This window comes from Garra rufa, chromosome 21 (genome assembly GCF_049309525.1).
Source record: "Garra rufa chromosome 21, GarRuf1.0, whole genome shotgun sequence".
NCBI classification, from domain to species: domain Eukaryota; kingdom Metazoa; phylum Chordata; class Actinopteri; order Cypriniformes; family Cyprinidae; genus Garra; species Garra rufa.
The window spans coordinates 712,063-738,628 of NC_133381.1; the positions used below are offsets into that span (position 1 = coordinate 712,063).

At 27.5% G+C, this 26,566-nt stretch overlaps 1 protein-coding gene across 1 annotated transcript in view; it reads right to left on the reverse strand.

The window, feature by feature from the left end:
* LOC141296202 (RAC-alpha serine/threonine-protein kinase-like) overlaps positions 1-26,566 on the reverse strand; it is a 53,182-nt gene that overhangs the window by 648 nt on the left and 25,968 nt on the right. Inside the window, exons 3-6 of the mRNA XM_073827478.1 lie at positions 9,059-9,187; positions 2,865-2,976; positions 1,229-1,355; positions 1,009-1,140 (exon numbers count right to left, since the gene is read on the reverse strand). Of these exons, the coding sequence (XP_073683579.1) occupies positions 1,009-1,140; positions 1,229-1,355; positions 2,865-2,976; positions 9,059-9,187 (500 nt within the window). The remainder of the gene's footprint in view (positions 1-1,008; positions 1,141-1,228; positions 1,356-2,864; positions 2,977-9,058; positions 9,188-26,566) is intronic.

Genomic DNA, 26,566 nt, shown 5'->3' on the forward strand with positions numbered 1-26,566 from the left:
TTAAAGTTTCAGCGATTTTGTGATTTTTTTTTGTTGTTGTTGTTGCTGTTTATTAGTTTATTATATAGTTTTTTTTGGTTTAATGTTTAACAAAAATTTCATTTTTATGTATAAAAAAATATATATTTAACTTTTTATGACACTATGAAATCTGTTTTATTTATTTATTTTTAACAAATTCAGTCTAATTTTTTCCCAAATTCAATATATATTTTTTCCTGGATTCAGATTTTTTTCCTGCATTTGAATTGAATTTTTTTTAACAACAGGTAAATTTGTGTTACATTTAAACAGTTTTTTAAGTAAAAAAATTACATTTTTAGGGCCATATGAAATCAATTAAATTTTTTCCAAATTCATCTTTTGTTTTAATTAAAATCTTTCTGGATTTTTCCATTTTAATTTTCCAATTTTTAATGGGAAAAAAATTAATGGCTATTTATATTTTAGTAATGATAATGCATGTTCTATTAACTGAAATCATCAACTTACACACTTTAATTACAGATTTAAACTTATACAATTGAATTACAATTTTATTTTTTCCCAAATTCTGTATTTTCTTCCCTATATTCTGTTTTATTTTTTTAAAGATTCTGTGAAGTAAGTTTTCAATAATCAAAAATCATGTCTAATCAACTGAATTCATATAACTTTAACAATTTAACAATTTATAAACATTTTTACAATTTAATGGATTTAAATTTTAATATTTTTTATTTTAATATTATTTTAATATGTAATATTTTAATATAATTGTATTGATATAAAAAAATGCATAAAAAATTTACAATTTAATTAATCTTTTTCATTCAAATCAAAATAAAATTTACAAACAACTACTTTTATTTTTGAGCAATCCCTTCAATATTTGACAACAACATTATTTTTAAAACCTGAAAGAGATGCATTCAGAAGATCTTTAAGACCAGGGCATACAAAATTGTACTCAAAATAAGTACATAAACACGTTTAATATTTTTCATATTTTTTCCAGCTGTTACTCACTTTGGCTACAATCACTTCTTTCTTGAGGATCTTCATGGCGTAATATTTTCCCGTTGCTTTTTCCTTCACCAGAATCACCTTCCCAAAAGTGCCTTTTCCCAGCAGTTTGAGGTATTCAAAGTCATGCATAGTCTGAAACACACATCAGCCGTTCAGAATACAAAGAAATGCTATTTGATATTAATATTTGATCATTTCGAATAGCATCTGTTTTCTTTACCACTTTGTGCCGGGGTTTGGTCAGAAACATCTCCATGTCCATGTGGTCTGGAGACGCGTCCATCATCTCCTCCTCTTGTTTCTGCAGACTGTCGGCCACAGTCTGGATGGCTTTGGTCCATTCCTCCCTACAAAACACAAACATGCAAACCAATGCTTCTTGTACTGCAAATATTGTTGGGGTTTATGACAAACTGCTTGTGATGTTTCTTTGTAAATTGCTTGGATATTATTACACTAATGAAAAACTTTCATCTGATTTTAATAAACAACAGCACTGTACAAAAAAAATGTTTTAAGAAGTTGTTTCAACTTAAAATAATTTGTTACCCCGCTGACTTAATGTTTTTTAGTTTAGTCAACTTGAAATTTTAAGTAGAAACAACTTAAAATAAATACATTTCCAAGGAGTACACCTACACCTAATTTATTTCAGGTTTATTTTAGTTTATTTAAATGTGTATATTTTTACTTTTTTTTTTTTTTTTGCTTTTACTAATTAAAAAAAAATAATATTTATTAAATTTAAATTCTTTTTTTTAATTTTCAACAAATGCATGATTTTTTTAATTTAAGTGTGTGTGTATATATATATATATATAATTACTTTAAATGTGCATACTTTTTATTTTATCTTTATTAAATTTATTTTATCTTTTTTTCTATATTTAAGTTAATAGGAAATCAAAGATTTTTTTAAAAAGTGCATGAAGTTTCCAATTATATTTATTTAAATGTGTATATATTTACATATTATTTATTTTATTTACTTATTTTATTTCAATCAAATGAATTATATTAAAGTTCCAAAATATATATTTTTTAATTTTCAACAAATGATTTTTCAAATTTAATTGTGTATATATAAATAAGTCTTTTAAATATGTATACTTTATGTTATATATCTATTTTTTTCTTTTTTTCTAAATTTAAGTTCAAAGGAAATCTAAGATTTCTTTAAAAAAATGCATGATGTTCCAAACAATATATTTAAGTGTTTATAAATTTATAAATAATTAATTTATTTCTACTTAGTTTTTTCCATTATTTTTCTTTATTAATTTCAATAAGTATATATTCACATATAATTTATTTTATCTTTTTTTTCCCGATATTTAAGTTAAAAGGAAATTAAAGATTTCTTAAAAAATACATGATGTTTTCCAATTACATATTTTTATATATTTATTTTAAATGTTTATATATTTATTTATTTTATTTTATTTTTATTTAATTTTAATAATAGATGTTATTATTTTTTCCTTTTTACTATTATTTCTTTTTCAGTGGAATTATATATAAAGTTCTTGGTAATAACTTTTTCATTTTAACTTTGGTTAAATTTTTTTTAGCAATTTTGTGTTTTTTTGTAATTTTTATTTCAGTTTAAGTTTTTAAGATATTTTTAATAAGTACACTAAATATAAATAAGAAGTTTTTAACAATATTTTATTTTATTATTATAATGATAATTATATTCCTATTTATTTTATGTCTATTTTAAGTAATGTTAATGTTTTTTTATGGTTATAGTTTGAGCTAATAACCCTAATAATTCATGCACACTAGTTTCTCTGTAATTGAAGCTGAATATACAGTGAGTAAGGAGGACATATGCAGGTGTGTGTGTGTCTGACCGCTCCTCGGGGCTCTCCACATGGAAGGTGCGCTCAATGACAGTGGTCCACTGCAGGCAGCGTATGATGAATGTGTTGGGTTTGGGCCGCTCCGTCTTCATCAGCTGACACTCTGGACACATCCGGGGAAAACCACACCAGAGACACGGACAGCGAGAGAAATGACGGCAACAATCATTTATCTTTATCTGAGAGTTTCTCCAGCACTACATCACACACACTCAGTAGGGAGCGCCGAACAGGTGCACTGCGCTTCACATGCAAACTTACACACTTCAATATACCATGCACTTTCACAGGGAAATCTGGGCTAAAACACAAGCAGGAACCCATTAATTGCATAAGAGCACTGCAAACATGTTTTCTTATATTTTTTGTCTTGTTTCCAGCCAAAATATCTACAAATTCTTCAAGGAGGATTTTTTAGAGAAGTCAAAATTTTTATTTTTATTTTTATTTTTTATTTTTTTTGCTTAAGCAAAATAATCTGCCAACCGTATAAGCAAAAAACTCTTATTTCAAACAGAAAACAAGATTATTTGCAAAAAAAGCACTTAATTTTGACTTAAGTTTTTTCTGAAAACAAGACAATATTTTTTAATTGTCTAGAAAATTCTTCTTGATTTAAAAAATCCTCTCATATTTAAGTTAAAAGGTAAATAAATTTCTGAAAAATTGCATGATGTTTCCAAATATACATTTATTTAAATGTTTATATATTTATATGTAATTAATATATTTTGATTTATGTTTTTCATATTTATTCTACATTTAAGTGTGTATATATTTACATATTATTTATTTAATTTATTTTAATTTAATTTATTTATATTTATTTTAATTTCAATTAAATGAATTTTATTATATTAAGATTCTAGAATTAAAAAAAAAACATTTTTCGCATTATTTTTCTAATTTAAGTGTGTATATATTTATAAATTTTTATATTTTCACATTTTTATATTTGTATACTACATGTAATTTGTTTTATCTATTTTTTCTATATTTAAGTTAAAAGGAAATCAAAGATTTCTTAAAAAATGCATGATGTTTTCAATTATATATTTTTACATTTTTATTTAATTTTTTATATATTTATATACAATTAATTTATTTCTATTAAATTTTTTCTATATTTATTTAAATGTGTGTATATTTATTTTTTTATTGCTTGTTTCATTTTTTTGGTCAAAATTTATTGTTTTTAATTTTGACTTGTTTTTTCTTGGAAAAAAGAAAATAATTTTTACTCGTCTAGAAAAGTTTTCCTTTCACACACGGATGCTTAAAATATATATATATATTTTTTTTACTTATTTAAAGTGTTTATAAATAAAAACCACTTGCCATATTGCAAATTAATCTAAAATGATATACTGAAATATTAACAAGCATGAAATGCACTGCGATCAGTTTTATATGTACAATATATTTTCTGGTTGCTTCTCATTTTTGTCTATTTAAGATGTGTAAAAACTTTAGCACAACTTTAGTCTAATATCTAAATAATGCAATGTTTTAATTCATTTAAACTGACATTTTCTGTCACTTTGTATAATAATCAACATTAATATTGTGTGTAATAATATAATAATGTTTTTTACTTCTAACATTTGTTCACAAGAGTGTTTTGCAATGTTAAAAATGAGAAAAAGCTGTTGCAAAAAATGCAAACAAATGTCAAACAAGATAATCTGATATTGATGATTAATAAATCCTTCTTCTGTTTTCTTTTCACACACGGATGCTTTAAATAATATGGTCATTTTATGGTTCATTTAATGCAAAATTCATTTAAAGTGTCGTTTTCTGTCACTTTGCATTAAATTCAACAGTAATATTGTGTGCAATAATGCAATAATGTTGTTTACTCCTAATATTTGCTCGAAGAGTGTAATGCGAGGTTAGAAATGAAGTTTTACATCTAAAAACTTGTGAAAAGAAATGCGGCAAATCGGATTTTGACAATCAATAAATCCTGCTTTCGTTATCCTTTCACACACTGATGCTTGTTGTTTTTAACTCATTTAAAGCGTTTATAAAAAAAAAAAAAAAAAGCCATGTTGCAAATTAACCTAAAATTATATACAGAAATATTTAACATGCATGAAATACACTGCAATTGGTCTTATATTTACAGTATATTTAATTTTTGCTTCACATTTCTATATGTGACCCTGGACCACAAAACCAGTCATAAGGTAAAATTTTACAAAACTGAGATATATACATCATATGAAAGCTCAATAAATAAGCTTTCTATTGATATATGGTTTGTTAGGATAGGACAATATTTGACTGAGATACATCTATTTGAAAATCTGGAATCTGAGGGTGTAAAAAATCAAAATACTGAGAAAATCACCTTTAAAGTTGTCCAAATTAAGTTCTTAACAATGCATATTACTAATCAAAAATTACATTTTGATATGTTTACAGTAGGAATTTTACAAAAAATCTTCATGGAACATGATCTTTACTTAATATCCTAATGATTTTTGACATAAAAGAAAAAGCAATAATTTTGACCCATACAATGTATTTTTGGCTATTACTACAAATATACCCCAGCGACTTAAGACTGGTTTTGTGATAGCACAACTTTAGTTTAATCTCCAAATAATGCAATGTTTTAATTAATTTTGTGTGCAATAATATAATAATACTCCTAACAACAATGTTTTGCAAATTCTGTTGAAACAATACATTTTTTAATTGATTTAAAGTGACGTTTAATACAATTTTTAATACTGAAAATACATTAATATTGTGTGCAATAATGCAATAATGTTGTTTACTCCTAATATTTGCTCGAAGAGTGTTATGCAAGGTTTGAAATGAAGTTTTACATCTAAAAACTTGTGAAAAGAAATGCGGCAAATCTGATTTTGACAATCAATAAATCCTGCTTTCATTATCCTTTCACACACTGATGCTTGTTGTTTTTAACTCATTTAAAGCGTTTATAAAAAATAAAAAAAAAAGCCATGTTGCAAATTAACCTAAAATTATATACAGAAATATTAACATGCATGAAATACACTGCAATTGGTCTTATATTTACAGTATATTTAATTTTTGCTTCACATTTCTATTTGTGTTAAAACTTTAGCACAACTTTAGTTTAATCTCCAAATAATGCAATGTTTTAATTAATTTTGTGTGCAATAATATAATATATTGCACAATATTGTGTGCAATACTGTGTGCAATAATATAATAATACTCCTAACAACAATGTTTTGCAAATTCTGTTGAAACAATAAATTTTTTAATTGATTTAAAGTGACGTTTAATACTGTTTTAATACTGAAAATACATTAATATTGGGTGCAATAATGCAATAACGTTGTTTACTCTAAACATTTACTCGGAAGAGTGTTTTGCGAGGTTAGAAATGAAGTTTTACATCTTGAAACGCAACTGCATACGAGGAAAACGGGACTGTCATCAGTTGTTAAAAACTCAAAGTCGTGTCTTTTTGGGAGAGCATGCGAAATAAGCTGCGTCTGTGTTCTCTGCCCTCAAAAGTGCTCACTCAAAGAGGAAAACTTATGCTTTCAGCGCCACAAAGCACAATCGCCTCCAATATCCAGCAGCGATTCTGCCGGCGCGTTCCCGCAAACATATGTCGAGGAGCGAGCGTGGAGGAGACATGTGTCACGTAAGAGACGACACAAACGGCCTGTCGACGAGATGGAGGACCCGGGTGAGACCACCACTGAGATCCAACGCTTCAACCCGAGCCTCCATCAGCGGCGAGATAAATAATGAGGATCAGCCACTTAATAACCACTATATTTCACAAGTGTCAGGGAGGAAGCGTTCTCTTGAACAAACATTATGGCTGTCTAATTAGTCTGTTCAATCATTTCAACAGTTTTCGCAGCCATGCCGGGGCTTCTTCACCAAATTCTGCTGAGGTACGACTCGAGGAGACGTCTTTAATATGTTCTGCACGTCCCTCGAGGAAACATCAAACTGTTCCAGTCGACGGAGGTCAGATGGAACTAGTCGAAGAATAACGTCAAGTCCACTCATGCATAATAAATTACATTAAGCGTGCACCAAATACACTGCCATACCTTTTATGTTTACAAGATATTTAATGCTCGAGTCTCATTTTTGTCTTTTTAAGGAAACTTTGCTGCAACTTTATGTCTTATTTCCGTATAATGCGCTTTTTAGTGTCATTCATCAAACTAAATGTCTAATATGCAATCATTTTTCAAAAACATTTGCAAATCAGCCTGAAATTATATACTTAAACATGCATGAAATATAACATCTGTATGTTCAAACTGATTATAGTATCATTTTGAAACAAAAAATACTTTATAAAAAAACTACCTGAACTGATATACTTAAATTAAGCATGCATTACATTACACGCATCGCATTAAATAACAACATTAGTGTATTATCGAAATAATGCAATCGTTTTGAACTCTTTTAAAGTGTCATTTATCAAAGAAAATGTCTAATATGGAATCATTTTTCAAAAACATTTGTATACTTAAACATGCATGGAATATAACATCAGTACAATGCCGAAACAAAAACTTCCTGAAATGAAGCATGCATAAAATACAACATTACATGCATTGTTTTGAACTCATTTGAAGTGTCATTTATCAAACTAAATGTCTAATATGCATTCATTTTTTTTAAATAATTTAGAAACAAAACTTGTTGCAAATTAGAAATTATTTACTTAAAGTAATATCGGAATAAGGCATAGTTTTGAACTCATTTCATCATTCATTTATCAAACTAAATGTCTAATATGCAATATTTTTTTCAAATATACATTTGCAAATCAGCCTGAAATTATATACTTAAACATGCATGAAATATAACATCAGTATAATATCCAAACTGATAATAATATCATTTATCAAACAAAATGTCTAATTTTGAAACAAAAACTACCTGAAGTTATATACTTGTATTAAGCATGCATAAAACACAACATTAAATGCATCATTTTGAACTCATTTATTAAACTAAATGTCTAATATGCATAATTTAAAAAAATAATTTACAAGCAAAACTTGTTGCAAATTCTTCTGAAATCATTTACTAAATGCACTAAGATTAGATTCATATTTACAATATATTTAATTTTTGCTTTTCATTTCATTTGAAATACTTTATAAAAAAATACCTGAAATGTTATACTTATATTAAGCATGCATAAAACAACAACATTAGTGTAATATAAGAATAACGCATTGTTTTGAACTCTTTTAAAGTGTCATTTATCAAACTAAATCTCTAATACGCAATCATTTTTCAAAAACACTTGCAAATCAGACTGAAATTATATACTTAAATTTAACATGCATGAAATATACCATCAGTATAATATCCAAATTAATTCATTTACAGTATCATTTATAAAACTAAATGTCTAATTTTGAAACAAAAATACAACATTAGTGTAATATCCGAATAATGCATCATTTTGAACACATTCAAAGTGTCATTTATTGAACAAAATGTCTAATATGCAATTTTTTAAAATAACTTATGCAATTTAATCTGAAATATATACATGAAATGCACTAAGATGTTTAGTTTTATATTTACAATATATTTAATAGTTGCTTCTCATTTTTGTGTATTGAAGATGTGTTAAAACTTTCTCTGTGCCATTTATCAAACAAAATGTATGTCACTTGCCAATTTCATAAAAAGAAATACTTTAGAAGGTGCAAAAAGAACTACTTATTATGTTGCTAATTAAACTGAAATAATGAAAGCATCTCTTAAGGAAGTTCTGCTATGGAAGGAAAAATAAAAAAGGCAATTCAAACTTTCAAATCTCATACTTTTGACCTTTTTCTGAGTTTATGTCAAAATCCAAACTTTTTTGAACTTTTTCACAATTCAGACTTTAGAAAATAAAAACCTCCATGTTTTTTTTCATGTTTCTAAGCTTCCATAACAAATATTCTTGTTCAGAAAAATAACTAAACTGATTATTTAAGAAATTGCACACACTGCGTGTCATAAAAACTGTTCATTATTGCTGTTCACATACTGTTTTTCTGAAACAATGTGTAGTTTACACAATGCGCATTATGCGGCAAGCACTAGTACTTCATTCAGTTTCATGCGCACACATGCGTTACGACGATCCCAGATTTGATTGCAGGCTGTAGTACGTGAGGTGTGTGTGAGAGACTCACGTGCCACGGAGAAGTTGTTTAACGGCGTCTCCAGCTGATCCACATCCTGCGGCCGCTCCTTGTAGCCGATAAACGTACCGTCACTCTTCAGTAAGAAATACCGCGGCCTCCACGTCTTTATGTACTCTCCTGTAGGGAAAGAGAACACAATAGAAAACATCAGGTTTTATTTAATATTAAACATAGTAAAAACGATCATATGTGACCCTGGACCACAAAACCAGTCATAAGGTTAAATTTGACAAAACTGAGATATATACATCATATGAAAGCTCAATAAATAAGCTTTCTATTGATGTATGGTTTGTTAGGATAGGACAATATTTGACTGAGATACATCTATTTGAAAATCTGGAATCTGAGGGTGCAAAAAAATCAAAATACTGAGAAAATCCCCTTTAAAGTTGTCCAAATTAAGTTCTTAACAATGCATATTACTAATCAAAAATTACATTTTGATATATTTATAGTAGGAATTTTACAAAAAATCTTCATGGAACATGATCTTTACTTAATTTCCTAATGATTTTTGGCATAAAAGAAAAATCAATAATTTTGACCCATACTATGTATTTTTGGCTATTGCTACAAATATACCCCAGCGACTTAAGACTGGTTTTGTGGTCCAGGGTCACATATTTGATATGCACACTTCTAAGGTCTTAAAATGATTAACAAGATCAAAAGTTTGCTGTTTCACATACAATCTTAAATCACTTTATCTAATAATTATGACTTTTTTAAATCATAATTAAAAAAAAATTTATCTCAAAAATATGGCCTGATCATGTCATAATTTCATATCATAATGTCTTAATTTAAACTTTTTTGTATAACTTTTTGTATAATTATGGCTTAGTATGTTAATTTTTACTTTTTATCTCAAAACTATTGTTTTTTATTATTATCTTAAATTATGACTTAAAGTGTCATAATGGCTTTTTTGTTGTTATTCTGACTTTCTCATAGTTTTGACTATTTACCTCATAATTTCGATTCAGTATGTCATAATTTTAACTTTTTATGACTTAGAACATCACTTTTAAGTTTTCATCTCAAAAGTTATGACAGAATAAGTCAATCTTGAGATAAAAAGTTATAATTATGACACACCAAATCATAATTTCAAGATAAAAAGCAAAATCGACATACTATGTCATAATTATGAAATAAAAATTATGCTATGATGAAGTCATACTTTTGAGATAAAATGTTGTAATTATGAGATAAAAAGACTTTTTATGTCATAACAATAAAAATGTCATAAAAATAAATCTAATCTCAAACTTTTTTCTTTTTTTTGACTTTTTGGACTCTTAATTATGACTTTTCTTTATCAGAAGTGCGAGTTTGTAACTCAAAATTCAGATTTTGTTTTTTCAGAATTGCATGTTATAAACTTAGACTTGTAAGATACAAATTCACAAGAAAAAAAGTCAGAATTGTCAGCTAAGAAAAATTTTTAAATGTGTAAAAAAATGTAAAAGTACATTTGCACTTTTTATCTCAAAATTATGACTTAGGGTGTCATAATTATAACTTTTTGTCTCAAAATTTACTCATTGTGTCACAATCATGACTATACATCTCATAATTTTGACTCAGTATGTCATAATTTAAACTTTTTATCTAATAATTTTAACTTTTACCTCATATATGACTTTTTATCTCTAAAGTATGGCCGGATCATGTCATCATTTTATCTTTTTATTTTAGAATTATGACTTAATATGTCAATTTTTACTTTTTATCTAAAAATTATAACTTAGTGTGTCATAAATACAAATTTTTATTTCAGAATTATAACTAAGTGTATCATAATTACAACTTTTTATTTTAAAATTGTAATTTAGTATAATTTCGATTCAGTATATCAATAATAGAAACTTTTTATCTAATAGTTATGACTTTTATCTCTAAAGTATGGCCTGATCATGTCAATTTTGACTTTTTATTTTATAATTATTACTTAGTCTGTCAATTTGTACATTCTATCTCAAAATTAAGACTTAGTGTGTCATAATTATAACTTTTTATCTCAAAATTAATTTATTATGTCTATCTCATAATTTCAACTCAGTATGTCATAATTGAAACCTTTTATGACTTAGTACATCAATTTTGAGTTTTTATCTAAAAAAATAATGACACAATAAGTCAATTTTGAGATAAAAAGTAAAAATAGACATACTATGCCATAATTCTAAAATAAAAAGTTGGAATTATGACAATGTGGCATGAAACTATGACATGATGAAGTCATACTTTTGAGATAATAGTTGTAATTATGAAATTAAAAAGACTTTTTATGTCATAACTTTGACTTTTAATCTCATAATTATGAGTTTTTATCTCTAAAGTATGGCTTGATCATGTCATAATTTCAACTTTTTATTTTATAATTATGACTTAGTATGTCAATTTTTACTTTTTATCTAAAAATGATAACTTAGTGTGTCATAATTATAACTTTTATCTCAAAATTGATTTATTGTGTCATAATTATGACTATCCATCTCATAATTTTGATTCAGTATATCATAATTTCAACTTATCTAATAATTATGATTTTTATCTTAAAAGTATAGCCTGATCATGTCATAATCTAAACTTTTTATTTTCTATATTAAATGTATAAAAATATATCACAAATAAAAAAAAAAACGTATTTTCAAAAGGGCCCATCACTAAAAAAAAAACTAAAAAAAGAAATTACAAGTAAAATAAAAATTACAATTAAAATAAAAAGATAAATTTAATATTAAATTAATAAAAATGATCACACAAAAAAAGACTAAAAAAAGAAATAAAAAAATTACAATTAAAATAAAAAATAATAAAAAATCAATTTAATATTAAATGAATAAAAATAATCACACAAATAAAAAAAATACAAATAAAATAAAAATGACAATTAAAATAAAAGAATAAACAATACAAAAATAATTAAAAATCAATTTAATATTAAATGAATAAAAATATCACACAAATTAAAAAAAAAAAAATCTGTATTTTCAAAAGTGCCCATCACTACAAAAAAGGAAATTATAAATGAAATAAAAATGACAATTAAAATAAAAAATAAACACAAAAATAATTTAAAATCACAGTATGTAAATTATAACTTTTTTATCTCAAAATGGACTTATTGTGTCATAATTACAACTATTCACTTCATAATATCAATTCAGTATGTCATGATTTAAACTTTTTATGACTTAGTACATCAATTTTGAATTTTCATCTCACAAATTATGACACACTAAGTCATAATTTTGATAGAAAAAGTAAAAATAGACATACTATGCCAAAATTATAAAATACAAAGTTGGAATTATGACAATGTGGCCTGAAATTCTGTCATACTTCTGAGATGAAATGTTGTAATTATGAGATTAAAAAGACTTTTTATGTCCTAACTTTGACTTTTAATCTCATAATTATGACTGTATCAAATATGACACTCAACAAAAACACATATGCAAACCTTTTTTGACTATGATTTCCCACGTGAGGCTTCACAGGGTTAAGAACATTTATTGAACAGAGAGCTGAACCTTTAGGAAACGATCATAACTGCGTAACGAAACAATGAGTCAAGCATGCGTCTAAATTTAGATTTAAAACCTTGTTTGAGCTCCAAACAACAGCAAAACACCTCCGTTTCCAAAACAGCAGAAGAGAAAGCGTCGGAAAGCACGCACAAAAACTGCTGGCGTATTCTGCAAGCGAAATCAATTTGTGCTGAGGACGCTGCAGAAATCACTGCACCAGATGTTGCGCAATTGGAAAAAGAGTCTGCAGCGCGTCAGAAAGGCAGAGACAGTTTGAATAGTTATCCAGGAAAAGTGTAATTTATTTTTAATTACGGGAGTTGAATATTAACCCCATGCAGGGTCTGAGCAAGCTGTCCTTAATTGGCCCATTTCCTCTGTCACTAAAGTGTGGATGTGTCTCGGCAAACGTCTGTCTCGCTGATTTTTAGCGGCTTTCGGCTCATTTCAGCTGTGACAGACCAGAGGAGCGGCGACTGGCCCGTAACAGAGCGACTACACACGCATTTGTCATCCAAACTCACAATTCTGCTGCCAAACATGAGCATTTTACAGCACAAACTTCACATCACTCCCAGCTTTTTCATAGTGAATGCATATTTCCTAAAGCTTAGAGTTCTAACAATTTCAACTTTTCCTTTTCTACAGGACCCTTCACATGATGATAAACAAGTTTGGATGTGCAAATGTGAACTTCAGTGGTGTCGAATAATGCTAGTGAGTTAATTATGCTTTTTTTAAAATGACCATAAGAAAATAAAATTAAAATAAATACATTATTTCAAAAGAAAAAAAATAATAGTCGTAAAAACTAATAAAATAAAATGAAATAATAAAATGTAAATTATATTTCGTATATTTTTCAAATAAGAAGTCAAAATACAACACTAAAAATTATTGAAATCATTAGAAAATAATATTAGTAAAAACTTATAAAATTATAAAAAAGTAAATTATATTTGATATATTTTTAAAATAACAAATTTAAAATTATAATAAATAATTTGATCTAAAAACAGTCAAGATAGAATGCTTATTAAAAATGATTAAAATCATAAGAGAGTGAAATTAAAATAAATTAATAAATAGTTTCAAGAGAACAAAATTTGTAAAAAAATAAAAAATAAAATAAAATAAAATTATAATAAATATCTTTAAAACAAGACAAAATAAATGTAAACAATAAAAATGTAAAATTTAAAATTCCCAAAAAATAAATATATAAATAAAACACTAACTAAAAAGTACATAATAATACATTTTTTTATATAAAAATAGTCAAAATACAATGTTTACTAAAAAAATTATTAAAATCGTAAGAAAGTAAAATTAAAATAAATAAATTTCAGATAAAAAAAGTGTACAAATTTATTAAAATCCTAAAAAAAATTAATATCTTTAAAACAAGTCAAAATTAATTAAAATAAATAATATAAAAATCTAAAAAATAATATAACACCTACAAAAAATAAATAATAAAAATGTATATATTTAATTTAATATAATACATTTTTAATATAAAAACAGTCAAAATAGAATGCTAAAATTTATAAAATCATAATTAAAATTAAAATAAATAATTTCAAATGAAAAAAAAAACAGTAAAATCATAAAAAATAAAACTATAATAAATATCTTTAAAACAAGTAATTTAAATAAAAAATAATTTCCAAAATATAAAAAATATGAAACATTTACAAAAAATTAAACAATAAAAATGTAAAATTATAATAAATATTTTTTTTTATCTAAAAACAGTAAAATTAGAATGCTTACTAAAAATTAATAAAATCATAAGTAAAAGTGAAATAATTTCAAACGAAAAATAAATAAATATATCATAACAAAATTAAAATTATAATAAATATCTTTAAAACAAAATAAATTAAAATGACTAAAAATTATTAAAATCATAAGAAAAAAATTTCAAATAAATAATTTCAAATGAAAAAGTTTAGTAAAAAATAAAATAATTAAAAAATAGAACTATAATAAATATCTTCATAACAAAAAGTCAAAATAAATTAAAATCATAAGAATGTAAAACATTAATAATTTACAAATTTTAAAAATAATAAAAAAATATTTAATGATAGAAATGTAAAATTATAATAAATATTTTATATAAAAACAGCCCAAACGCTTACTGAAAATGCCTTAAAATCATAAAACCCTTACTAAAAAAGAATTAAATACATACTGAAAATTAATGAAATCATAAAAATGTAAAATTATAATTAGTTTTAAACAGAATACAGCACTTACTAATAATTAGAAAAAAAATAGTAAGAATGTTAAGCTGAAACAAACAAATAATTTAATATAAAAATAAATCATGCAAATAGTGCGTAAAAATACTTACTAAAAATTATTAAATAACAAAAATGTGAGATTATTATGTTTTAAATAAAAACGTACTAAAACTAATTTATTAAATAAAAAATCAAATAAATAACTTCCAACTAAAAGCAATCAAAACACACTTAAACTTAAAATTAATTCTGTTATAAAATGTAAAATAATAAATAAAACCAGCTCACAAAACTCACCATCACAAGGAAAAAATATATTAAATAATAAATTATTTAAAAAAATATTTTAGGGATACAAAAAAATTAGTTTACAAAAAGCCTGGTCACATATGACAGTCTAATAAAAAAAAACTAAAATATATAGGATATAGCAAAGCTGGTGTGTGTGTTTGTGCAGAAAGTAGAGCAGCGTTGAAGATCGTCCGGCCGGCGGTCGTCTCTCTCTCTCTCTCTCTCTCTCTGCGGATGCGGAGTTTCAGTGCTTCAATAAAGCTAAAGCATTACAAATGAGTCCACCTGATTCATAACAACTGGGGAGGAGCAGAGCGAACGCCACAACATCTGTCCTTCAGCCCCGTGTACTTAAGACTCTCATCCACAGCAGATGCCCAATATGTTTGCACTGCTGCTGCCATTTTTCATTGTGGCACGACGGGCCGGCACCTCGCTCAAACTCACAAACACACACTTCCTTTAGGAAGCACAGCACATATTACATTGCAGCAAACGTATGTGATGAATCGCTCGCTAACTTCCTCATTTAGAAGTTTACTTTGTTGCTTTGCATCTGCCAAATGATAAATATACACTACTGTGTCAATCTTTAGGGTTTTTCTGGGGATATTAGCTATTTTTATTCAGCTAGGATGCATTAAAATTCTTAAAAAGAATGTAAACCTGACATAAATAAATAATTTCCAAATATCAGCAATTAATATAAAAACACTTACTATGAACTCATTAAACTATAAAAAAAAATTTTTTAGATAAAAAATGACTATAATAATGAGAATGTAAAACTGACATTTATTTCTAAATTTAAAAAAAACACTTGCTAAAAATTAAATAATAAAAATATATAAATTAAAAAAATATTTTATATATATATAAAAAAAATTGTAAACACATAAGAAAGTAAAATTAAAATAAATACATAATTTCAAAAGAAAAAAATAGTAAAAACTATAATATAATAAAATCATAAATATTTTTAATTATAATAAATATTTTTAAAATACGAACAAAATACAACACTTACTAAACATTATAAAAAGTTAAAATTAAAATAAATAATAAACACAAACTAAAAATTATTTTATGCTAAAAATGTAAAATTATAATAAAAATCTTATATAAAAATACGCTTACTAAAATTCCTAAAATCATAAGAATGTAAATTTAAAGCAATAAAACCATTACTAAAAAATTATAAACTAATAAAAAAATATTTTTACATTAAAAATAATGCAATAACTGCTCAAAACCACAATAATGAGAATGTAAAACTGAAACAAATAAAATCATTTAAAATAAAATACTTACTGAAAATTAATTAAATCATGAAAAGTTAAATTATATATATTTTAAGTAAACACAGTCAAAATGCAACACACAAAAAAATCATAAATGCAAAACTGAATTAAATAAATAAATCATTTCCAAATAAAAAACACTTACTAAAATTAAATAACAAAAATGTCAAATTATAATAAATATTTTTATATAAAAACAGTCAAAACAGAATGCTTACTAAAATTATTAAAAGCATAGAAAGTAAAATTCTAATAAATAAATAATTTTAATTAAAAAAAAATCATAAAAATTTATTAAATCATTAAAAAAAATTTATTAAAGCCTTGTGCTCCGGGTGTCCCGTGTTCGAATCCAGACTCGAGGACCTTTCCCAATCTCTCTCCCACTTCACTTCCTGTCATACCTGACCTGTCCTATCATAATAAAGGCAAAAAGGCCAAAAAATAAATCTTAAAAAAATTATAATAATAAAAATTTATTAAATAAAAAAATCTGAAAATTAAATCATAAAAATGTAAAATTAAGTAAGTACAGTTAAAATGCAACACAAAAAACATAAATGTAAAATTGAAATTAATTTCAATTCTGTGATTACCTGCGGCCTCGTGCCTACGGCGAATCACAACCGTGCCGATATACAGCCATATCTCAAGTCTACACGTGTGATATTGCGTTTATACAACAGTTCGACGGCACGAGTGTGTAAATACATAAACAAAATATCAACGGAGTGTCTTTAAAAGCCCTCTTTTGTGCGAACTATTCCTTCCGCCACGAATTCAAATCAAAGTTTGACGGTTGGTCAGCTGAGCATAAGCTTCGTTACTAATTCCAAAACGTCAGTAACGAAGGAATGTTGAGTTGTTTCATTGAAAGCCTACTGTATTACTGTATTATAAAACGGTTAGTTCCATTCCTCAATTCTGATTGGTCAGCAGCTGTGTCGTATTCATGATATCATGATATCATCACGTTTGAGTATTATCACAGAGAGATGGACTGAGCGAGTGATTAACGTACCTGCATCTGATAGTGCATTCATTATTCATATTCATGATGATATGACATTAGTTTGAATGTTTATCATAGACTGTAAAAAATATGGACGTAGTATCCGTGACGTCAGCGGCAATCCCCCGTCACTCAAGTGGCCACGCCCTTAATTATGCTGAACTTTAAGGCTTAATATGACTTAAACGGATGAGTTATAAAAAAATTCACCCCCCTCACAGTTGACATGAAAGGCAAAACTAGCTATATAGACCAAAAGCATTTTTTGAACCAGGCTGTAAACATACGTTTTTCTGCTGTAAAGTTGGACATTTTAACATGGGGAGTCAATGGGACTGACTCCCTTTTGCAGCCAGTCTCTAGCGGCCAGTCCATGAACTGCAGTTTAAGACACTTCCGTGTTGGTTTCAATAGAGAGAGCGGGAGGTTGCCGCTTGATGTTTACTGAAGAAAGCGTTACTATCAGTTCATCTGTTACGGGTGATTTTGCTGCTCAGTGCATTTATTCGCTGTTGTTGAAGATAAAAATAACTTCCGCTTAACTTTTCATTTTAAAAGTCGCAAAGTCACTATTAACTGCTCACTCATAAAACGGTCTCATGTCGCCATCTAAAGGCCGAACAATGTAACGTTAACTAAAATCACCACGAATGCACGCACATCTCTCAATACTAAATACTATTATTAAATACATTATTTAAAATATAGTTTATATACATTTTCATTTATTGAGTAATAATATTTAATAAACAACAAAAACAGGCATCAAAAAGTTGCTAGGCAATTCAGTCAAGAGTAAAGGCAGCATTCAGCATTGAATTTACATAAACATGCTACATGAACTAGATAGATAGATAGATAGATAGATAGATAGATAGATAGATAGATAGATAGATAGATAGATAGATAGATAGATAGATAGATAGATAGATAGATAGATAGATAGATAGATAGATAGATAGATAGATAGATAGATAGATAGATAGATAGATAGATATACACACACACACACACACACACACAAAAGTAGTATATAAAATGGGAAACAGATATTATAGGTATTTTTAAATATAAATATTATAGATTTTAAAGTATAATATTTCACAATATTACTATTTTACTATAATTGAAAACATTAACAAATATTATAAAGGCACTGATATAATTTTGAATGACTTCTACAGACTCTTGCATCTGGTTTGTGCGTCTCAAAAGCACTAAACCGAGATCAGTGTTATGCGAGCATTTCAGAAGCACATCCGTCTGACGCCAAGTGAGTCCCGGGACAGTATGTGCGCCACGCAGAGCGCCGTATAACGCCTCACACGTCCGGCCTGACATCAGGACCTTTTACACACTTACAGAAACACAAAACCAGCAGCGTTATTTTGTGACGCTGCATCAACCGCAGCCCGTCTGCTAATGCGGACACGTCTCAAACGGACAGACAGGAAGTGGATTCACAGCTCAGGCCTGACTGGCACCGACAGATGTGTGTGTGTGTGTGTGTGTGTGTGTGTGTGTGTAAGGTGTGAGATTAATCCAGGTCTTCATGCCAGTTTATGTGACGCACACAGGACGGTCATTCTTGACGGACACACACCAAACCAATGCATCCAAAACAATGTGCAGAAGACTAAACACACACCATAATTTATACACCCCTGTATCCAGAAACACACACTGAACACACACGTGTGCCGCTTTAAAACAGAAGTCTGATCTGTCACAAGTTCCTGTTTTCAGTCACACAGCTGAACTTTAGCTCAATAAACACTCAGTCTAAACATTCAGAGCATGACAATGCATATCCTTTACAGAAAACGCTATTTCATTAGGTCAAAATAAGCATTAATAAGCATATTTTGACATTAAAAACAGTCAAAATAATGCAATAACTGCTAAAAATCACTATAATAATGAGAATGTAAAATAAATAAACACTTACTGAAAATTATTTAAATCATGAAAATGTTCAGTTACATATTTAAGTAAATACAGTGAAAATGCAACACAAAAAAATATAACAAATCCGAATAAAAAAACACTTACTAAAATTAAGTAATAAAAATGTAAAATGAATGCTTGCTAAAAAATTTTAAAAGCATAAGTAAAATTAAAATAAATATATAAATAAATAAATATGGAACCTAAACAGTCCAAATACAATACGCTGACTGAAAATTCCTAAAATCATAAGACTGTAAATTTAAAATAAAACCCTTCCTAAAAAAAATTTAATCATAAAAATGTAAAATTATAAAAATATTTTGACAAAACAGTCAAAATAATGCAATACCTGCTCAGAATCACTATAATAATGAAAATGTAAAACTGAAACAAATAAATAATTTCCAAATAAAACCATTTAAAATAAAATACTTACTGAAAATTTATTAAATCAAGAAAATTTTCAATTATATCTATACACATATATATCTATACACACATATATATATATTTAAATGCAAAACTGAATTAAATAAATTATTTCTGAATTTAAAAAAACACTTACTAAAATTACGTAATAAAAAGTAAAACAATAATAAATATTTTTATATCAAAAATAGAATGCTTACAAAAAATTATTTAAAGCATAAGTAAAGCTAAAATAAAAAATAACATCCAACCTAAACATTCAGTGCAGTCAGTTAAATTATTGTTTTGCTTAATTATTTTGTATTTTAATTTAATTTTTTATTATATTATTATATTTTTTTATTGCTGTAATGACAATGTCACATGGTTCAGAAATCATTCTAATAAAACAAAACATTTTCATAAATATTTTAATACAACAATGTTGTGAAATATTGTACTTTAAAAATTCATATTTAAATATATATTTTTGGTTACATAGTTTTACATAATTATTTTGTACAACTATTCATGTCTGAATTCTAAAAAATAAAATCTATCACAGTTTCCATAAAAATATCAAGCAGCACAACTATTTTCAACATTTATAATAATCCAAAATGTTTCTTGAGCAGCAAATCAGCACATTAGAATGATTTCTGAAGCTTCATGTGACACTGAAGACTGGAGTAACGATGCTAAAATTCAGTTTTGAAATCACAGGAAAAAATTCAAATTTAAAATATATTCAAATAGAAAACACTTATTTTAAATAATAAAAATATTTTAGAATTTTACAGTTTTTGCTGTACTTTGAATCGATTTTTTTTAAATTTTCAACAATTTTTTTTTCTGAACATGAATTAAAACGAATATACTGTCCTAGAACGCCCTAGAACAGAATAGATATAATAAAACATATTGTATATAAATGATCAAAGTTAAACCTCGAAAAATAATCGTTTCACTTCCTCATTACCAATAATAAATCGTAAATCAAGCATATATATATAAAACCACTACCGCAAAGCATTATGGGAACGCAGCTGCTGTCAGACCAAACATGCAGCGCTTCATATTCTCTCATAAAACACACACACACACACACACACACACACACACCTGGTCATGTGACCACATCATGGCCACCACATCCGTCTGACCGTCTCTTTCACCTCTGTTTTCTCCTGTAAACTCGAGTGTTTTCCTGTCTCAGCTCACACTCCTTCCTCTTTCTCACACTCAACACTTCTACTTTTCTTACACGCGCCTCTTGTTTTGCTCTGATCGGTGACGCAGACGCAAACCAGGAACAATCGCACAACTTTTCATGCAGTTTTGCATGTATTACTCGTGACAGACTGATGTTATTGCAGTGTGTTTCTGTGGAACATCTAAACAAATTAGATTCTGATTAAACAGACCATTGTTTGCCAAACATCTCAGATGGACATACAGTTGAGGTCAAAAGTTTACATCCGCCTTTCAGAATCTGCAAAAAACTTTTATTTTGAATTGCAATAATATTTCATATTACTTTTTGTATTTTTGATCAAATAAATGGGACTTTTTTAAAAAGCATTGCAAAGTGGCAGTGTATCTTTTTTTAATCTGCTCACCAAGGCTGCATTTTTTTGATCAAAAATACAAAAAAACCTGTAAAAATGTGAAATATTATTGTAATTTAAAATAACCATTTTCTATGCGACTATATGTTCAAAATGTAATTTATTTCTGTGATCAAAGCTGAATTTTCAGCATTATTACTGCAGTCTTCAGTGTCACATGATCCTTCAGAAATCATTCTAATATGCTGATTTGCTGCTCAAGAAACATTTCTGATTATTATCAATGTTGCTGAAGAAATAATAAATATAATAATAATAAAACAGTATATTAGAATGATTTCTGAAAGATCATGTGACGCTGAAGACTGGAGTAATGATGCTGAAAATTCAGCTTTGATCACAGGAATAAATTACATTTTAAAGTATAATGAAATAGAAAACCACTATTTTCAAATTGCAATAATATTTCACAATATTACAGCTTTTTCTGTATTTTTAATCAAATAAATGCAGCCTTGGTGAGCAGATTATAAAAAAGATACACTGCCGCTCAAAATTTGGGATCAGTAAGATTTGTAATGTTTTTAAAAAAACTCTCTTATGCTCAAAGTTCCCTTTATTTGATCAAAAATACAGAAAAAATTATATTATAGCAATTCAAAACAACATTTTTTAATATACTTTGAAATATTTATTTCTGTGATGTTAAGCTGAATCTTCAGCATCATTACTCATTACAGTCTTCAGTGTCACATGATCCTTCAGAAATCATTCTAATATACTCATTTATTACTAATAATTAGTTTTATTCATCAAAGAATCCTGAAAAAGGTATCAGGATTATTAAGTATATTAATAATAGCAATGATAATCAATCAGCATATTAGAATGATTTCTGAAGAATCATGTGACACTGAAGACTGGAGTAATGATGCTAAAAAATCTAGCTTTGAAATCAAGAATAAATTACATTTCAAAATATATTCGAGTAGAAAGCAGCTATTGTAAATAGTAAAAATATTTCACAAAATTAGTTTTTTCTGTATTTTTAATCAAACATACGCAGCCTTTATGAGACGAAAAGCATTAAAAAGCATTAAAAGTCTTACTGATCCCAAAACTTTTGAGCAGTAGTGTATATTCAAATACATAATGTATTTGATATTTAAAACCCTGCACCATTATAAATGAACATGAAATTTTGTATGAAGAAGAGTGAGACCTGAGTAAACTAAAGCAAGACTGAAAGGCAGAAATCCGAGGAAGAAAAGAAAAGCGTGAGGTCAGCTGAAAGAGGCGCTGCACCCACACCCAGCGGGACCAGATCTTGACACTTCCGGAGACTTCCTGCACCGCCGCCGCCGCATTCACGGCTGGGACGCGCTAGAGGACGGGAAACGCCGCTGACAGGCTGAATGTGTGAGAGGAGAAAGGAGACGTTTAAGGAAGGAGAGGAGGAGAGCTGGAGGATTTAGGGAATTAAAGTCTCTGAAAACCGGGAATGGGGGGAGAGGCTCTTTTGTTGGTTTTTCCTGGGCCTCCCCCTCGGAGCGGGTATCCTGCAGCTGTGCCGCTCGACCCGTCCTCTGCATATCAATGAGCCAGCGGTCCAGCAGCGGTCCAAAGGAGGCCCAGCAGAGGGGCCACACATTAACGGGACGCAGGGCAGAAAGGCCACCGACAGCGACAAACGTGGATGAGATGTTCAAAGTGCAGAGGCGTCTTTTTATCTAGTATAATCTTATTATATCTGATATGATGTAGGATATCAAAATTAGAAATAAAACACAATACAATGATGCTAAATATAAATGCTTATAAAACAAAAGCATACACACACAAACCACATACACCTAAAATATTATAAATTATTTTATAATGTACACTGAAGTGATAAATGTGATCTGTTAAATGCTTAACAGGTGGTTTCTTGTAAATAAAATAAAATAAATAAAAATAAATAAAATAAAATAAAATATCTGTGGGCAGCCAGTGCAAAAATGTTGAAAAAATTAATATTATATGCTAAAAAAATAAATAAAATAAAAATAAAAATTAAATTAAAGGGCTAAACATTTTTTGTTTAATGATTCGTTAGTAGTTTCTTGTAAAACAAAATAAAATAAAATATTGGTGGCCAGCCAGTGCAAAAATGCAGAAAACAAGAAATAATATATGCAAAAATAAATGAATAAATAAATCAATTAATTAATTAAAGGGCTAAACATTTGTTTAAATTAATTACATTAAATTAACTTAAAAAAATAATAAAATAAAACATATGTGACCAGCAAGTGCAAAAATGTAGAAAAATAAATAACGTATGTATAATTAAAAAAAAAAATGCAATAAAATAAATTTATTTGAAAGGCTAAACATTTGTTGTTTAATCCTTAGTTAGTGGTTTCTTGTAAAAAAAATTAAAATAAAGTAAAATAAAAATAGATTATAAAATAAAATAAAATAAAATAAAATAAAAATCTGCCAGTGAGAGCAAAAATGTAGAAAATAAAATAATACTTAGTTAGTGTGTAATGCATAGTTAGTGGTTTCTTGTGGGAAAAAAATAAAATCTCTGTAGAAAAATTTAGAAAATAAATAATATATGCACCAAAAAAAAAACATTAAAGGGCTACATGTTTTTGTTTTTTGCTTAGTTAGTGGTTGCTTGTGAAATTAACTAAATAATTAAATAAATAATATAATATAATATAATATAATATAATAAATCTCTGTGGCCAGCCAGTGTTAAAATGTAGAAAAAAGACAGAATATATGCAAAAATAAAAATAAAAATAGAATGAATAAAAATTGATTCATTAATTAATTCAATTTATATATCTACCATATATATATATATATATATATATATATACACATTATTTTTTATCTCTGTATGTATACATAATTTTATTATATAAACATTATTATATAAGTATGTAAAAATAAAAATCATGTAAGCTACATCATATATATTTGGATTTGGCTACACAGACCTAAAATAAATAACACAAAATATTATTACATAATGTCCTGTGTGTATAAGCCAGTGGTTCTCAATCCTGGTCCTGGAGGACCCTTTTGCATGTCTCTCTTATTTAACACACCTGATTGAGACCTTCAGCTTGTTAGTTCAGTTCATGGATCTCTCTCCTAATGAGCTGATGATCTCAATCAGGTGTGTTAAATAAGGGAGACATACAAAATGTGCAGAGCAGGGGTCCCCCAGGACCAGGATTGAGAACCACTGGTATAAGCAGTGTAAGACTTAATGTGTTTGATAAAATAAATAATAAAATTAAATTAAATGATAAAAATGAAATAAAATAATTTCTACATTTTATAAATCACTAAATATTGCAACTTCCGCAGCCAAGCAAGCTTAAAAAAAAAAAGAAAGAAAAAAAAGGGAGCGGTTGCTATTGCTCTGTATTTTCCAGAGCATTTACATGCAAGAATTTGCCATGAACTTGTTTTAATATGATTAGAAAACTAATATGCTCTCATATAGGTAACAGATGCAATTGCAAATCAATTCCAGGAGGCAAAACTTGCCCCGCTGGTGAGTTTGGTCTGGGCATCCTGGCACTGCCAAGCAGCAGCTTAAACTCTTCCGCAGTTTCTCCATCTTTCTCCTTTTCTTCCCGTCTTTTGTTGGTGGCGTTTTTCATTGCAGCTGGATCAGAGGGAGCGTTTGGCAGGCACCACTGTTGCCGCTGGGGCGGGTTTTGCCACCGTACAAGAGAAAAGGGGGCGAACGGAGGCGCGGGGGAGGAGGAGAGGGCTCGGCCGCTCTTTCTCACGCTCGTAAGAAAGGCTTCACTTCTTCTCGGCGGCCACAGGCACCTGCTGATTACCATAGAGACACTGTGGGAAGTTTTTCCCCCTCCGCTGCTTTTTGTGTTGTAGATTCTTTCCCCCCCTTTTCGTTCCGGTAAACAAGCGCTCCATGGATTAGTTTACTGGGATCGCGCAAGGAAAACAAACAAACAGGAACCAAAAATTCCAGCGATCCGTACAGATGCTCGCAGGAGTCGCCACAGAAAGCGCTTATTGTTGGAAGAGAGCGACCTGCGCTGGGAAAGTAGCAGATCGAGACTTACAGGATCACACAAAGAAAAACAGTCTACAGGGACTACAAAACCTGAACATTATATTCATTATTTCCTGGATGCATTCATTTAATTTACATAACAGAAAACAAAGGAGGAACCCGCACACAAAGTATGTCAAAGATCTATTTGAAAACATATAAGTGACGAGAAAGTACAAAAGTGACAAAAAAGAACAAAAAAAAAAATCAAAGATCTTTTAGGAAATTAAATATTCTACTGAAGATTTTCATATAAAGTGACAAAAAAATGACAAAAAAGTCAAAGATCTATTAGGAAACAAAATATTTTACTGAAGATTTTCATATAAAGTGACAAAAAATGACAAAAAATTCAAAGATCTTTTAGGAAATTAAATATTCTACTGAATATTTTCATATAAAGTGACAAAAAATGACAAAAAAAGTCAAAGATCTTTTAGGAAATTAAATATTCTACTGAAGATTTTCATATAAAGTGACAAAAAAATGACAAAAAAGTCAAAGATCTATTAGGAAACAAAATATTTTACTGAAGATTTTCATATAAAGTGCTGAGAAAGTACAAAAGAGACAAATAAAAGAACAAAAAAGTCAAAGATCTATTAGGAAGTTAAATATTTTACTGAAAATGTTCATATAAAGTGACGAGAAAGTACAAAGTGACAAAAAAGTCAAAGATCTATTAGGAAACAAAATATTTTACTGAAAATTTTCACATAAAGTGACGAGAATGTACAAAAGTGACAAAAAAAAAAAACTAAAAATGTCCAAGATCTATTAGGAAATTAAATATTTTACTGAATATTTACATATAAAGTGACAAAAAAATGACAAAAAAGTCAAAGATATATTAGGAAATTAAATATTTTACTGAAAATTTTCATATAAAGTGACGAGAAAGTACAAAAGTGACAAAAAAGTCCAAGATCTATTAGGAAACAAAATATTTTACTGAAGTTTTTCATATAAAGTGACGAGAATGTACAAAAGTGACAAAAAAGACTAAAAATGTTGAAGATCTATTAGGAAATTAAATATTTTACTGAAAATTTTCATATAAAGTGACAAAAAAGTGAAAA